Below are 15401 nucleotides of genomic sequence, written 5' to 3'. Positions count from 1 at the left end.
TTTTTTGTCATGTGGATACGTGGGGAGCAAAATAAAACAAACAAAAATAAAACTGTAATAGCTTACAAGCTGATGTTCTACCAAACCATTTTAATTTACTTGGAGAATGATTTGCCAAAATTACTTCATCCATGTTTGCTGGGTAATGTCCCCCCCGGTGTCTAGATAATGATTGCCTCAGACTGTTAAGGCTGAACACGTCCATACATTTTTCCGGATCCATGGCTCGCTTTGATAATGATTGGCGAGTAAATTATAGCCATCTTGAATATTTCTTTTTTTAAAGCGTTTATAGTGTACCACATGGCACATTCGTTCAACAGGACGTCCATGCTAGATTGTATAAGTTAAACACTGTGGGTGTGGGGAATGTAAATCGTGGCAAGCTTTTTTTTTGCGTTTGAAGTGGAGTGCCTTTGGGAATTTGCAATTGATCAGTTTTCATACAGTGTCTCTGAGGATCCTGTGGTGCCAGATAGAGGGCAAAAGTACATATTTCCAAAATTGACTGGTCATTGTGCTTTCTGAAGAGCTGGTCCACTAATTAGTCATATTGTACAAGTTGTGCATAGGCCTGTACAATTAACCTGGCGTGGGCCAGCATCATCCTTATGCGATTTTATTAAGATTGTAAGGATGCAATAACTAACGCAGATAGACCTGTTCATTAATGAAATAAATAAATAAGACACCATGATGGATTATGTACAATAACTGCAATGTTGCTTACAGCCCATTAACTCTAGTGGGAATTGCCTTCACCAGGTAAAGTGGCAGTGCTTTTAGTGCTTTATGCATAATGGATACTTTTCATGTATAGGCTTGCTAACAAATGTCTGTTATTTAATTAAGAGACTAGAATAGTAATCTGTGAGTTCTGACCCTGACAGTACTTGCATCCTCAGTTTAAAAGAGGAATAATGTACATGATGCTTTTCCAGGTCATGCACTCTTTTGCAACTTGTATGTTTGCTATGAGATCCTTGTGCTGCTGGTCATGTTGTCTGGCTGCTTTTAGGATGATTAGAACACTCCCTTGGCTAGATCTGGAGTCATTGAAACAGACGGATGGCTTTTGTTATGCATCGACATTGTTAAACTTGGATGTGCCATTGTAAGTGTTGAAGCGCTTCATTTCACAAGTGTCTTGTTTTTGCCTTTTGTAAAATTCACCTAAAGAAGAATTGGTTTCTTATAGAAAACTGGGTCTTTTGACAGATTCATTTATGGAATAGGTTCATAATATAACTCTGAAGTTAGAGTATATGATTTATACCACATTAATGGTGGGTTTTTGAATGTGATTTGGGCAGAGGATTTTGGTTAATCTTTTTTAACAGCAGCTTGGACGGTTGTTACACCTTTAAATTCTGGTTATGGCCTGATAATGCTCCCGCTCGAGTATGTTATTGTGTCTGTATTAGCAGTCGCCTATTATTGATGCTCTATAAAGTCTAAGGATAATAATACAGATTTTAATCAATTGGTTCATTAGAAACAAGTAATTGCTGAAATAGGTTAGTTTTCTGTTCATTTATTGAAGAAGCACCCATTTGTAGTGCTTTATGCCTAGAGAATAAACAATACTAGTGAGGGGAAAATAGTTTGGCGCTGCAGTTAATGGAATGGAATGTCTATAAGATGAGTGAGTTCCCCGTATTACCAACGTTGTAATGACTGTAAATGGTATTGTTGCTTTAGTAAATTAAGTGTCAGTGTTTGGCAAATTATTGTGGTACAAGAGGATGGAATCATTCTGCGGTGTGCTGTTATAGGAAAATAATCCACTTTGTGGTGCTGTTAGTATTTAGTATTTTCCTCTAACAGCATCCCCTGTTATACTTATTATTATTTATGCAGGATATAGTACTGCATAAAATGACTATTAAAATTAATCATTATTAAGCAATCAGAAAATTGATGACCTCCAATTGATCAGTTGATCCTTCTGACCCGGAGCTCCCGCTTTAATAGTGGTTTAAAGTCTGTATTCTGTTTGAGGATGGTGGTGTTTGGCCTGTGGATAGAGCTGACGGCTAACACTTTGCCTGTCTGCTGTCCATTCTCTTATTGATCCCTGCACTCTTTTCCCAAATCTCTGTTTGTTTTCGCCTCCCCCCCACCCAAGAATATCCACAGCTATGTTCTATGTTTGCAGACCACTATCTATTTATTCTTTTTATACTTGGGGGCCACGGTTGTGACATGTTTGATTTGTTGTGTAACCTTCACTGACACTGGAGACAAGTGTGCCCAAGGGCACAGTGCATGTTGGCAGACTAGCAAGCTGCCAAGATCAAGGCTCCACTCCCCACGTGTGAATCCAGTAGGGTTGATCTTGTGCTGCAGCTTTTTTTTTTTTCTTGACCTGTTATGTTGTACTGAAAGCACTGAGTGCTTGGAGTGGAGCACTTTTAGCACATGCGGTAACCCTGCTCTTCTGTGCTCGTCTATGCTCCGCTTTTCCCTTTCAGATTGCTGTTTGTTGATTACAATGTTCTGAGAATGAGTACGAAGAAAAGGCTTTTGCTGATGTGCGCCGATAAACACGGCCTCTAGAAATCTCCTTTTTTTTTTGCCGTACTGAAGGCCAAGCCAGCATTGCTGTAATGTTCAGGGTGAAGGTGCTAAAGTATTGTGTTATTGTTTTTTATTTAGCAGCATGTCACAAAGCAAGCTATAATAATATTTTGCCCTCAGATCTGTCTGTTTATACCCCTGAAGACAGATCTCCACTGCGCTTTGCCTCTAGCTTGGTCCAGAAATGTACTATTGTAGCTAGTATGAGACAAGTCCCTCATTGTGACAGGCGAGAAGCCGGAGAGCCGTGAAACGCCGTGCTGCTTGTGTGTCTCCACACACCACCACCCCCACCACCCTGTCCCGTGTGGCTCATACGAGTGAGAGAGATAGCGGAGAGAAAGAAGAAGGATGGGATGAGTGGTGCACCTCCTGCAGCCTTGCCTTTCCTCTGAATTAAACATAAAGTGTTTAGTGTCCCAGTGCTCATGCCATGTTTGGTCATCCTTCATGGGTTATGTACTCTGTACGATTGAAATAAAACGCTCAGGCTGTTTAGCATGCTCGTGTGAGTATATCTTTCTGGAAGGCATTTGCAAACCTTATTTTCCCTTGTATGCTCTTTTGCTTGTTTGTGTTTGATTAATCCCTATTATCATTGTTTGCCAAGAAAGGAATTAAGCACAATCTCATCATATTTATCTGCTTTTCATTATTTGTGTGTGTGTGTGTGTGTGTGTGTGTGTGTGTGTGTGTGTGTGTGTGTGTGTCTGAAATACGTGTTTTTCTCTTTTACTTTTGAGGCTTTTTTGAGCTTTATATCTTTGCCTTGAAAGCACGCAAAGATCAAAATGTACCAAAAAATCAACCAGTTCTCCAGAAAATTATGCTGTGCATGGAGAAAACGAAGGAATCGAACGCCATAGGTTGATTTTTTTATTTTTTTTATTTTTTTATTTTTTTTTAACATCTGCCAAATGGCTGCAGAAGAAGGCTTATTAAAATGTCATTTGACAGTAAGTGATTGGAAGGCTGATGAGCTTAGGTTTCTGTGTTACACAGCCCAGCCCTGTGGCCTAGAAAAGCTACACCAAGTTAGTTAGCGCTATTTAATTTACATCGCTGGTGTGAGGGAACATACAGAAACGGGCCCTGCTTTATTCATGTTCTCTTTCTCCGTAATGGTTTTTTTTTATTTATGGTTTTTGAGGACCTTTCTAAGATACACAGCAAGTAAAGTGATCTAGAAGTTTGCTTCCAGCAAAACATCAGTTTAGGAAAGGAACAAAAAGGATCAAATTACTACACTTTTTTTTCTAAATGTGTACCTTGGATTTTCTTTTATTGTGTTTTTCCACTTCTAAAGACGGATTTATTTTGAATTAAAATTCATATTGTCATTTAGAAATGATCACTATCAGCTATATCTTTTAGTTTATTAAAAATAATGTTTGTGACTTACAAAGGAAAGAAATACTTTAATATTTTGTAAAAGTGGTTCCAAAAATGTAGAGTATAAACTCTTTTCCCGTTAGTGTTGTAATGAAATATATAAGAACTCTTCGCTCTCTATTGTAGAATCTGGTCATTTTTAGCTTCCACTTAAATAAAATGTTATTTACTTAAGTACATTAGCTACATTATAGCCAGGAGGCATAACATCTTTTTCAGTAGTGTTAATGAAATAAATAATAATAATGTAGTTTTGTTTATATTTGTTTATTTATTGTTTATTTTTTAGAATATTTTGTTAGTTATTTATTATGTTCTTTATTAGATCAAATCAGCTCTTTTTTTCTGAGCGGAAAATTCCCAGTTAAGGTCAGGATTAGAAGGTCGTGGCTGTATTCAGTAATGATGTCATGACATTCCGATTGGTGTGAATTGGACATGTCCTTTTGGTTGTGCAGCATCAGACAATGAGCATGTGTGCACAGAAACACAAACAGGTCTGAGAGGTGGAACAAAGGCCACTGACCGCGTGTGTGTGTGTGTGTGTGTGTGTGTGTGTGTGTGTGTGTGTGTGTGTGTGTGTGTGTGTGTGTGTGTATGGGTCAGGGGGGGAAGGGCCATATTGGGGAGCAGTGACTTGGTCAGACCAACAGGGGTTAAACTCTGCCTCAGAAAACATTAAAAGCCTGTGAAACCTGCTCTCCATTCTTGTCTTGTCATAGTGCACCAAAATGCTGAAAAGTCTTCAGCTGTTGTTCAAGATTTTTTTGTTTGTTTGTTTGCAGCCCTTCTTATTAATAGGATGTCCTTAACCTCTGGGATTCACTGCCCTCTCATGCTTGTGTAAAAAAAAAAAACGAGAGAGTTTCTTTCCGGTTTGCACTCTTGCAATGTGGTGTTTATAGAGGGAAGATTGGTGTTTTGATGGAAGACGCACCCATTAAGGAAAGTAAAGGTTAACCTTGTATTGAGCAACAGAACCATTCGTAGTTAACTCTTGGCTCAATAGAACTAAATCTCACAATTATTAAACTTCATCTTAGCTAATGAAAATAAAGTTGAATATAGCCAAATTTATTTAGCATATTATTTATTAAGACTCCATAAAACCACATTTATGGTTATTAAACCTATTTATGTACTTTTATTACTCATGTTCCTGGCTTGATATAGATTAAAAATAGATTTAATTAGCTAATATTTGGTTTATTGTACACACACACACACACACACACACACACACACACACACACACACACACACACAGGAAATACTAGATTGTATTCCTTTAATAAGATGTCATTTTTCAGTTATGGAAAATATCAAAGAAAGTGTCCTTGTGGTACACAACTCTATAGACTGAAGTGTAACAGAAAGCCTTGTTCAGTTTAACAGATTTTGAGGTTTTAAGAATTTAAATGGCTTTGTTTTCTATTACATTGATATAATACAAAGTTAAGTTTTTATGAAATAGAGTTTGGGTTGGTTAGATATACACGCCTGGACGTAATTGCCATGTGTCTGAACGGCTGACTAGTAAAAAAAAAAAACCCCACCGCTACCTGTAATTGAGTCTTCTGTAGTTAAATAACAGTTAAACACATGCATCTGATTCATGGGAAAAGCCTCTTCTGTTTTGTTTAGTTTGCATTGAGTTATGCCGTGACCCTCCCCCTCCACCCTTGTGTACACTTGAATATCTAGTTTGTGACACTGTCTCCGGCTGCTGAACTGCTTGTGGGGTTTGTTAGAAGAGCAGCAGTGTGATTCATTATTGTTCGCCCTATTTGCTAGCTCGTTGTACATCTGTCATCATATGACCATTTTTTTTTGCCCCTGCAGATGGGAAGATCAGGTGTGCACACAGCTGCCTGACCGTCATGAATGCCGTGGCCTGTGTGAGCACAGAGCGTAAATTTTTTTCTGAGATTTCCACACAAGTACTTTTGAATGGCGAATGAAAAGGTGGTGAGACGCGTTTTCAACTATATATATATATATGCTTTTTTAAAAGAGCACTGTTTGGCGCGCAGCTGGCGAATGAAATAGTTTTGTAGCGCGAGCCAAGGCTCAATATATAAATCCATGCCGCACGTCATTAAGCTCAGTCACGTAATTGCGATCCAGGGCAGAAAATTTCAGGGCCACCCCCCACAGCAGCGTGTGGGTCACAGACATTATTTAACCATGTCTAGCATCCCATAAAATACAGGGTGGTGGTAAATACAGCAGCAGGGCCTTGAGGAGTCTGAACCTGCTGACGAACGCTACTTTAGAACGGGTACGCGCAACAATGTCGAAGTAGTGGGCAGATGATCAAGCTCGCAATGTTTATCGGATCTGTCTCCTGCTAGCTCGCGTATTAGCTCAAGTTTCGGCCTCGGGTGAAGCTTGACGGGGGGGGGGACGACACAGCAGCCTTTATAGCATGTGGTGTTTTCTTACGTCAAATGAATAATCTATTGTAATAAAGAATAGCCATATAACATACAATATTGATACTTTTATTTGTCACCCTGAATTGCTGTATACTGAAGTGCATGTAACACCAGTTTCTAGGCCAGATTCAAATGAGGTGTATTATTGGACACATTATTATGAGGTGTATTATTGGACACAATTGAAGGCTCGGTGAATAAGAAATGGAGCCTTTGCCCTGCAGCTTCGAAGCTCTCTTATCAGTTTCTGCCAAGTTTCTAAATAACTGGTTTAAAAAAACAAAATTGTCAATTCAAACCAGATATTAATGTAAATATTTACTCTAATTAGTACTATTTGTCGCATGCCTGTTAGGGGTTTGATTACATTTTCTTCCTTTTACTGGTTGAAATTATGGCACTTAATTCAAATAATTCAGTTTAGCCATCTGTTTGTGATATTTGGGTGGTCGGGGTTCTTGATATTGTTAACTCTTGTTGTGTCTTCTAATTGTTGTGTCTTTTGCTGGATTCTTTGGCAGGTCACTCTTTTAAAGACACAGGATTTCTCAATGTGTTGTTTCTTTTTTAATCAGTGGTTCAATAAAGACTAATAACTCCCCAGTTTTATGGATATGTTTTAGTTCTTCCTGTACCTCAAATTTTAAAAACAAACCAAAAAAACCCTATACTATATCTTTTGTTTGATTATGTAGACAGTATATATTGGAAAGTATATTTTAATCCAGTACAGATTCTGCAAGACTTATTTCTTTATTTTATTTTATTTATGTATATTTCATTTGTCAATTCTACCAGTTCAATGTTCAAGAAAAAGCAACCAATTTGATTACAGAACTCTAACGACTGTTTTTATTCTAAATTAAATAAACAAATGACTACATATTTTACAAGAACTTTTGCAAATGATTAGCATGAGTATGAGAGCGGTGCAGCAAAAACCATTCTTAATCCTTCTAACAGTTTTAGTGAGCTTTTACTCTTCCATTAACGGAGCATGTTTGTCACCTGTTGTGTTGTTGTTTGTCGAACTGATTTGAGAGAAGACTTATAGCCATTTATACATTTCTTTTAACATGGAGGATTTGGGTCTTGATATTATTCTGATACTCGAGAAGCCTAAGGAGTAAAAACTGCATCTGACTTCGTAGGAACCATAAGCACAGTACTTTAGTGTGAATTGCTGTAGTTTTTTCATTTGTATTTTTTCATTGTGTGCACACATTATGTCTATAATGCTATTCCTTCTTGTGTAGTTGTGTGTGTAGTTATGTGTTTTAAGAATAGTTAAGAGTGGGTGAGGTTTGTTATGTTTTGAATAGTAATTGGCGTCTCTGCTTTGTCTAAATTACAACCGTTGTTCTGGAATTGTCTTGGAGGGTCTGGCTTTAATAACATAACATGTCAGTGTACTGTTGTTTAAATATAAACCCGAAACGTTTACCACATTGTGGTATTGCAGTATCGAATATCAGATGTATTGTGTGACATTTCAGCAAAGCTTACTTTAGAGGATCTACTGCCATGTGCTGCAATTATTTTGTCACTCCCTCCTGTTTACCAGTGAAGTGGAACAAAAGTTTCTGCTCAAGGTCTTGAGAAGTGTAGGAATTTGACTGACTGTACAAGGTCCAGGTTGACGTGTTGGAACGGGCACATTTGGTATGTTTTTATCTCCCCTCACAGGTGCTGTACTGATACAGTGGAAGAAGCCCAAATGGCTTGGCTTTTTTTTTTCTTTTTTTTTTCTTCCTTCTTGCGGGTGGTAGCCTTAGCAAAAGCAAAGACGCAGAGATTTGCTTCTTGTAGTATCGGCATTTTTCAAAAGAAGCCGGCCTTCAAGCTAGGTTTTTGCATAGAAAATACAGTATATTCATCATATATCCAGAGAACTGTGTTTTCTGGCATCATGTGGAATGAATATGAATTGTCATTCTAGCACTTCACTGGAACTATTTGAGTAGGTGACTATTGTTATGATGCAAATTATTTATTGTACACTGTGCTCTTTATGTTCTACTGTCTATTGTGTGAAATTTAGGAGCATGAATCCTCTCAACAGTTTTTAAGTAAACTAAACACATAAGCCGCTTCCCAGTCAAAGGGGAAATGAGTCTCGCATAATGTGACACAATGTGAATTGTAAAAAAAAATTTATTTGCCTCGTAAGTGAATGCATAAAGCATTTGAGATTCTATATGCATCATCTCCTTACTTAAAGTGTACTACTGCTTGTTGGGAACGCACTACTCACTCACACTAGTTATTTACACTAGTTTGTTATTAGTACACTGTCATTGAAGGACAGACGTTATAGATGCCTGCTGCATAATGGTGCATTTTATCGTTTTGTTAGTATTTTTCTGTTTGATGGTATTTACATTTTGAATTGTAGCACCTTTTCCTGTAACGGTTTATAGGTCTGGTTTATACTGCCTTTACCTTGGAAATGAAACTTTTCTATTAAAGGCTGCGGTCTAACCGTGGAGTTTTGTATGAGGGGGGAACAATTCATCCAGGACATAGTGAAGCATTTAAGTAGTTTAAAAATAAAGCCATTTAAACCCTCTCTTTCTGTGAAGGTAGTTGGGACTTGACTATGATTGTTGAAGAAACGTACCAAACTATGTGGCCAGACTTGTTTCTGTATTATGTGCTGAAAAAGAAATGTAACCCTTTCATTTCCTTACCAAACATCACTAAACAGGTTATATGTTAAACATATATATTAAGTGTGTATATAACTTTCTTGTTTTATATGATTAAGGTTGGTGGTGGATGGAAAATTGTGGCTTTTTTAATATTTGTTTTAATGCATTTAGCAAGCTGAAACGTGGCTTGGAGGTGAAGGTTTTTTATTACTTAAATGTTGAAAGGTTTAATGACTGCCTCTTGCTGTGGTGAAAGCAATTGGATTTAAATGTGCTGCAAATGCACCGTCACACATTTTTCTTGTTTTCATGTATATATTATCCATCTAGATATTATTCTGATTCTTATGAAGCAGGAAATAAGTGGTGTAACACTAAATGCTGTTCCTCTGCATGTGTATAAATGGTTGTGGCGTTGTAGTTGTGCATAATATTGTCTAAAATGGTGGCCTTTTTATGTTTGTTTTTTTTTTTTTGTGGTTTTTTTAGAGCATTTGAATGGGCTTGAGAATTGTAATGTGTGTGTTTTTTTTTTTTTTCTCTCCTGTGCTTTGGTTTAAGGTCTTGAATTCTAATTAGTGTCTCTCCTTTGTCTAATTTACAACAGTTCTTTGGAATTGTCTTTAAGGGTCTGGCTTTAATTACAGGGTGTGTGGGGGAAGTGGTAGTGGTGGTAGGGGGGTAAGGGGTATTTTGGGAGGAGTGGGTGTTGCAAAAGCTTACCACAAGACCTGCGGCTTGCAGTCGAATTGAGCAGCCATAGCAATTAGGACATTCCAGGGCCCTGTTCAGCATGTCTCTGACAGTGCTCTTGTAGCCAGAGGAGGGAAAATTCCCCCTCTTATTAAGGAAGCTGAACTGCTCCTGACCTGCTGAACTCCTCACTCTTTCTCATGCGTCCGAAACAACAACTGTGTCTGGTACAAAGCAGACTGAGTGGAGTAGACGGAGTGGGGGAAAAAAGTGCAGAGTTGCAGAGGCACAGAAAATCATTTGCAAACGGGTCATGTTTACATTTCTGAAGTAATTCGAAACAAATGACTCTGTAAATTCCTTCAAGGCCGGGGTGGATGTGCAAGTAGGTGAGCAGTGCAGTGGGCTGCAAATCGAGCCAGTTTGTGCACATCTTGCAAAGTCGTTTTTCTAGGCACTGTGTCTGCTTTGAGGTTTTGTTTTATGCATTCGACAGCTGCTCCCACTTACGGTCCAGGCTGTGGGACGGACATTGCTACTGGCCGACCATTTAATTTGAAGCACTCTAGGATTGGGTTAAAGCCACTCTAAATTGGACAGAGGAAGAAAAAGAGCTGTCGATGTATTAGAATGGCTCCTGAGCGAGTGCAGAGAGAGCTGCAGAGAGGAGGGGGTGTTCTGTACCTCCTTTTGCTTTAGAAATCCAAGGTCCCCTCACTTTCTTCTGCTTGTTTGCAGGGGGGGCTAAGTTGAAGCACATGGCCATCTAGAGATGCGACCCCCACTCTGGTGGGAAAATGTTGTCCAGGTTTGCAGCTTTAGTTGGGTGTGTGTGTGTTTGTGTGTATGTATGAGAGAGAGGTGCTTGCAGATAGAAAAAAAGACTTGAAATGAACTGCTGCCTTTTGTCAAATCACCTGACCAGTTCAGTCACCCCTGTTCTCCTGCCCTGTGTTGACAACTCTTGCATTTATGTTCTTTCTAATCATGATGAAAGTCAGCCATGTATTTTCTCTTCTGTGTTTGGTTTGATGACTAATGCTTATATTTTGTGAGTGTGTGAGTGAGTGTGAGTGAGTGTGAGTGAGTGTGAGTGAGTGTGAGTGAGTGTGAGTGAGTGTGAGTGAGTGTGAGTGAGTGTGTGTGAGTGAGTGAGAGAGAGAGAGAGATCTTTGAGCACTTCTTCAAGCTACCAAGAGTGAATTTTCATAGATTGTCTGTCATTTTGTCCTTAGCCCCTGCCGTGGGCTTGATCTACCCTGTGGATCATTTTTAGATGCATCTCAAAAGGTCTGCTAGTGGTATTAGCCTCTGCTTGCATGGCCCAGCGGCTCCTCTGTGGATCCTTGGGCAGGTTAATCGCATGCTAACCCTGGCTACAAAGCCTTCATGTTGCTCTTGATGCCTTGTTGTCCTTTCTTCTCTTCACATGCTAATGGGCCGTTTACATGTGCAGAGGGAAAAAAACAAGCTCATTGTGGAAAGTGACTGAAGCAATCGTGTGTGCGTGAGTGAGTGAAGGCTCCTCCCATGCCCAAGGCACTATGTGCAAAAACAGACAGCAAATGGGGGAAGGCCTCATTAATTTAGGCTGTGCTTCATTTTCACATGTCTTGGTCCAAGGGGTAAAGCCATGTATGGACCTTTATGTTTAATTCACAGATTATTTTAATGCAAGAAATACCTTTATCATTGGCCCCGGTAAAAGATTTTCCTTATACCCTGTGTGTGTGTGTGTGTGTGTGTGTGTGTGTGTGTGTGTGTGTGTGTGTGTGTGTGTGTGTGTGTGTGTGTGTGTGTGTGTGTGTGTGTGTGTGTGTCTGAAATACGTGTTTTTCTCTTTTACTTTTGAGGCTTTTTTGAGCTTTATATCTTTGCCTTGAAAGCACGCAAAGATCAAAATGTACCAAAAAATCAACCAGTTCTCCAGAAAATTATGCTGTGCATGGAGAAAACGAAGGAATCGAACGCCATAGGTTGATTTTTTTATTTTTTTTATTTTTTTATTTTTTTTATTTTTTTTTAACATCTGCCAAATGGCTGCAGAAGAAGGCTTATTAAAATGTCATTTGACAGTAAGTGATTGGAAGGCTGATGAGCTTAGGTTTCTGTGTTACACAGCCCAGCCCTGTGGCCTAGAAAAGCTACACCAAGTTAGTTAGCGCTATTTAATTTACATCGCTGGTGTGAGGGAACATACAGAAACATAACTCCAAACCTACTTTAAAAACGCTTCCCTGTATGTAGCCCCGCAAGTGTAATTACCATTTTTATCACAGCCAGGAAAGTTGTAGACCCGACTGGGATGAACGAAATGTCCTCCTAGTGTAGATTTCTGCTGCGTTTTTTTTTTTTTTTTTTTTGCGCCGGCAAGCAGCAGCACACTTTTATTTAGACATTACCACTCTGAACATCTGGAATCTGTTGGGTAACGATGGGTAACATAACATGTAGGATGACTTATTATTATTCATGACATTTGTTTACAAGCAAAAGCCAGTTTTCTCCGTTCAGTCTCGGCACTTTTCGGTAAGCCGTTCTCTTTGAAGGGCAAAAAAAAAATAAGTGGGCGATGTTTGTGGCAGAGACCGGGTTTGAGGTTGCGGCCATGCTGAAATACAAAAGAAACCACAGCCCTCTAACCTAACCCTCCTCTGGGTAATCATGTCAGTTTTGTCCAAGCTGTTTTGTCCTTGTAGGAATGCGATCGGTGCACTACAGACAAAAACCAAGAGCGCATTTGAAACCTTTTGTTTTGCTCCCCTCCCTTGCAGGTGATGCCTATCCAGGTGCACCAAGCTTCCTCAGCAGCTACATGAGCTCATCCAACCCTCACGCAGGGCCGAGCTCCCTTCCATCTGACCCCAGCTTCAGAGGCCCCAACCCACCCAGTCTGCAGATGGCTCAGCTCTGGGCTTCACATACTCATGAAGGTACAAGTCCACTTTTTTTCCCTCGATGCAACCACATTTTAACCTTGAGAAAAGCCAGCCGTGAACAATGTTACTATAAACAAAGCCCATGCATATTGAGTTGAATGATTAGGTGCGATGGAAGATGAAGTCGTGATGAAGCCCAGAGTCTGCGGACAGGGACCGAGGATGACTGTGTACTTCTTTATTTCAACATCTCCTTGTTTTGGTGTGAGGTTAATAGAAATGAAAGTTTAATAACTGGAAAGTTTAAAGGATATTCCAGGCTTTACTGCTAAATATATTTATTAAGGCCAAGTGGATATTATTAAAGGCTGGAGCGAGGCTTTTAGCGCCAATAGACTAGATTTTGTGTGAGTGGTTTTCCATTGCTGGAGCTGCAGCAATAAAAACACTTCATTATATCAACAGTTCTAAAAATAGAATAGGCAAATTTTCTGCAGTGCAGCACAGTGTTTTTTTAAGGTTCCTTGTGTAAGGCAGTGAGCAAAACAAAAAAAGAGAAATGAGGAGATTAGGGTTGCGGTGTTCGCGTTGTTTTGTAACAGGTTTTCTTTTACTTGAACAAGCCACTTCCTATTGTGTAGGTCTGTGGTGTGTGTGTGTGTGTGTGTGTTGAAAAATTATAAAATTGTACGCAAGTGGAAAATATGGGTATTGTCTGTAAATCATATTCTGTTAATAGTGTAAGAAATGAGTCATAATACTTGAAGAAAAGTAAAAGTGTTGGTACTTATACAAATCCGCAAAGCAAGATGCTAATTATTTCAACAACAAAAGGTCTTTTTTTATTTTATAAATTTTTTTTCTTTTAATATCGTCTCTTACACAGTACTTTAAAATGTGAACAATTTGCATGACTTCAAACGTTTCAACTGGGGGCAACCTTAGCATTCAGACTGAGATTCTGAGATTTCTCAGAATATAATTAGTTTGAAATCCAGCTGTGTTTTTCATAAAAGAAAATAGATAATGTAAGAAAATGTATTTATTTACTTATTTTTTAAACTGTAACTTATATAGACATAGTAACTTTCAGGGCGCATCATTGCTACTCCCATTGTTTATTAAATATTTATAAGAACAACCTATGTTTATTATCCATCTAATGATAAAAATGATTTCAGCTAATGGTCATACCAGCGGTTTCGTGTACCCATGCATGTTTTTGCGGTCAGCATGTAAAGATTATGACAATGTATTTGTCTATAACACTTCATCACATGAATTTGGTTCATGACCAGCCAGTGACAGCACTTGGCAGGAATGCACGAGTGAAAAATAGAGACAGCATGAGTGATTTCCAGGCATTCAGTAACATCAAGCTGTGTTCATCGATTCTAGTAAGTTTTTTTTAACAAACATTTTTGCTCTGTTGCATAATGTTGTATGTGGATTATGGGTTGTATGTTGATTTTGTGCATATAACTATTAAAATGTAACAGTCCATAAATTTCCATATCTGAGAAGAATTGTAGCCCTTATTCCAAGTGACCTGTCAAGTGACTGTTTTTACTAATGCAGAGAAACTAAGATTAATAGATTTTTCTTGAGCAAAGATACTTTTCCATATATATATATATATATATATATATATATATATATATATATATATATATATATATATATATATACAAATGTTCTCTCTTTTTTTTTCTCTATATAAATTGATGAAATTCTTTTTATATTTTTTTTAGTTGGGGGTGAGTGAGTATGAATTATCTGGTACTTGATTACTTTTTAAGATCTGAAAGCGTGAAAATACAAGAAATAAAAACTTTTTGCAGCCATAGGTCTTTGTTTCAAGTCTCAGCAGAGAAAAGTGCAGATTGTTTTTCAAGCTTTGGCACTGATCATATTATGCCTGCTCGGCTTTGCCTGTACAGAAATTTTATGAATAGTTGACACTGATGTGTATTTGGCCTCGGCGGCCTGTAAAAATATTTGAACACGCATGTTTATTCTGAAGGGCGCACCTGGCCCTTATTAATGCAGGGAAGTGGCAGCTGTGGAATTCTGCTATTTTTACATAGAACATGTGAAATGATCATGCCCCCTTTTACGTTCCTTTGCCTCAGCACACACGCGGCGCAGATGACACGTTCAGATCGATCTACGAAGTTTACTCGAAGTAAACTTGGAAATATATGGGCTGTTATAATGCTCCTTGCTGTGCATAAGGATTATTTTGTGTGTGTGTGTGATAAACGCAAAGCGCTCAGTTTTAAAATAAATGTGTACGTTTGTTGAGACTTTGCAGAGCAAGCAGTGTTTTATAATGCCAAAGTTTCAACCACAGCAGCCGGAAGCCTGGTCATTCCTGTGCAACTGTGATGACTGACTGTAGAGCTGCTTTGGAATTTACCTCCTCCGCTTGTAATTCCAAAGGTGGAACCTTCCATTCTGGAGTTGTCAAGCAATTAAAGGTGTTTTTATATCAGGGCAGTTGTTTACTGACTGGATTTATTTGTGCTGCACATTTGGAGAATGGGTTACTAGTCAGATCAGCCAGTGGTCTGATCCTTACCTTTGGACTGTGTGTGCGGGGTGGTGTGGGAGCTGCAGTGTTCTGACCTTTTAATTTCTGTGCATGAGGTTGCCTAAAAATAATTTTTATTCAGGTAAGGTTTGCAAAACCTCTTTAAAATGGAAGCAATTTAAAATGTTACCTTGTGGACGTCGGTGATGTCTTTTGGCCATGCCAATTTCCACCC

The 15401-nt window shown here is 38.6% G+C and overlaps 1 protein-coding gene across 4 annotated transcripts in view; it reads left to right on the top strand.

Annotated features, from left to right (window-relative positions):
* Window positions 1-15401, top strand: part of tnrc18 (trinucleotide repeat containing 18) — a 56698-nt gene that overhangs the window by 6287 nt on the left and 35010 nt on the right. For all 4 annotated transcript variants that reach the window (XM_083524675.1, XM_083524673.1, XM_083524674.1 and 1 more), the window contains exon 3: window positions 12529-12687. In XM_083524675.1, the coding sequence (XP_083380801.1) occupies window positions 12529-12687 (159 nt within the window). The remainder of the gene's footprint in view (window positions 1-12528; window positions 12688-15401) is intronic.

Source organism: Silurus aristotelis (genome assembly GCF_946808225.1).
Source record: "Silurus aristotelis genome assembly, chromosome: 21".
Lineage (NCBI taxonomy): Eukaryota > Metazoa > Chordata > Actinopteri > Siluriformes > Siluridae > Silurus > Silurus aristotelis.
The sequence above is the reverse complement of the archived record's forward strand: the minus strand, read 5'-3'. Positions and strand labels throughout refer to the sequence as shown.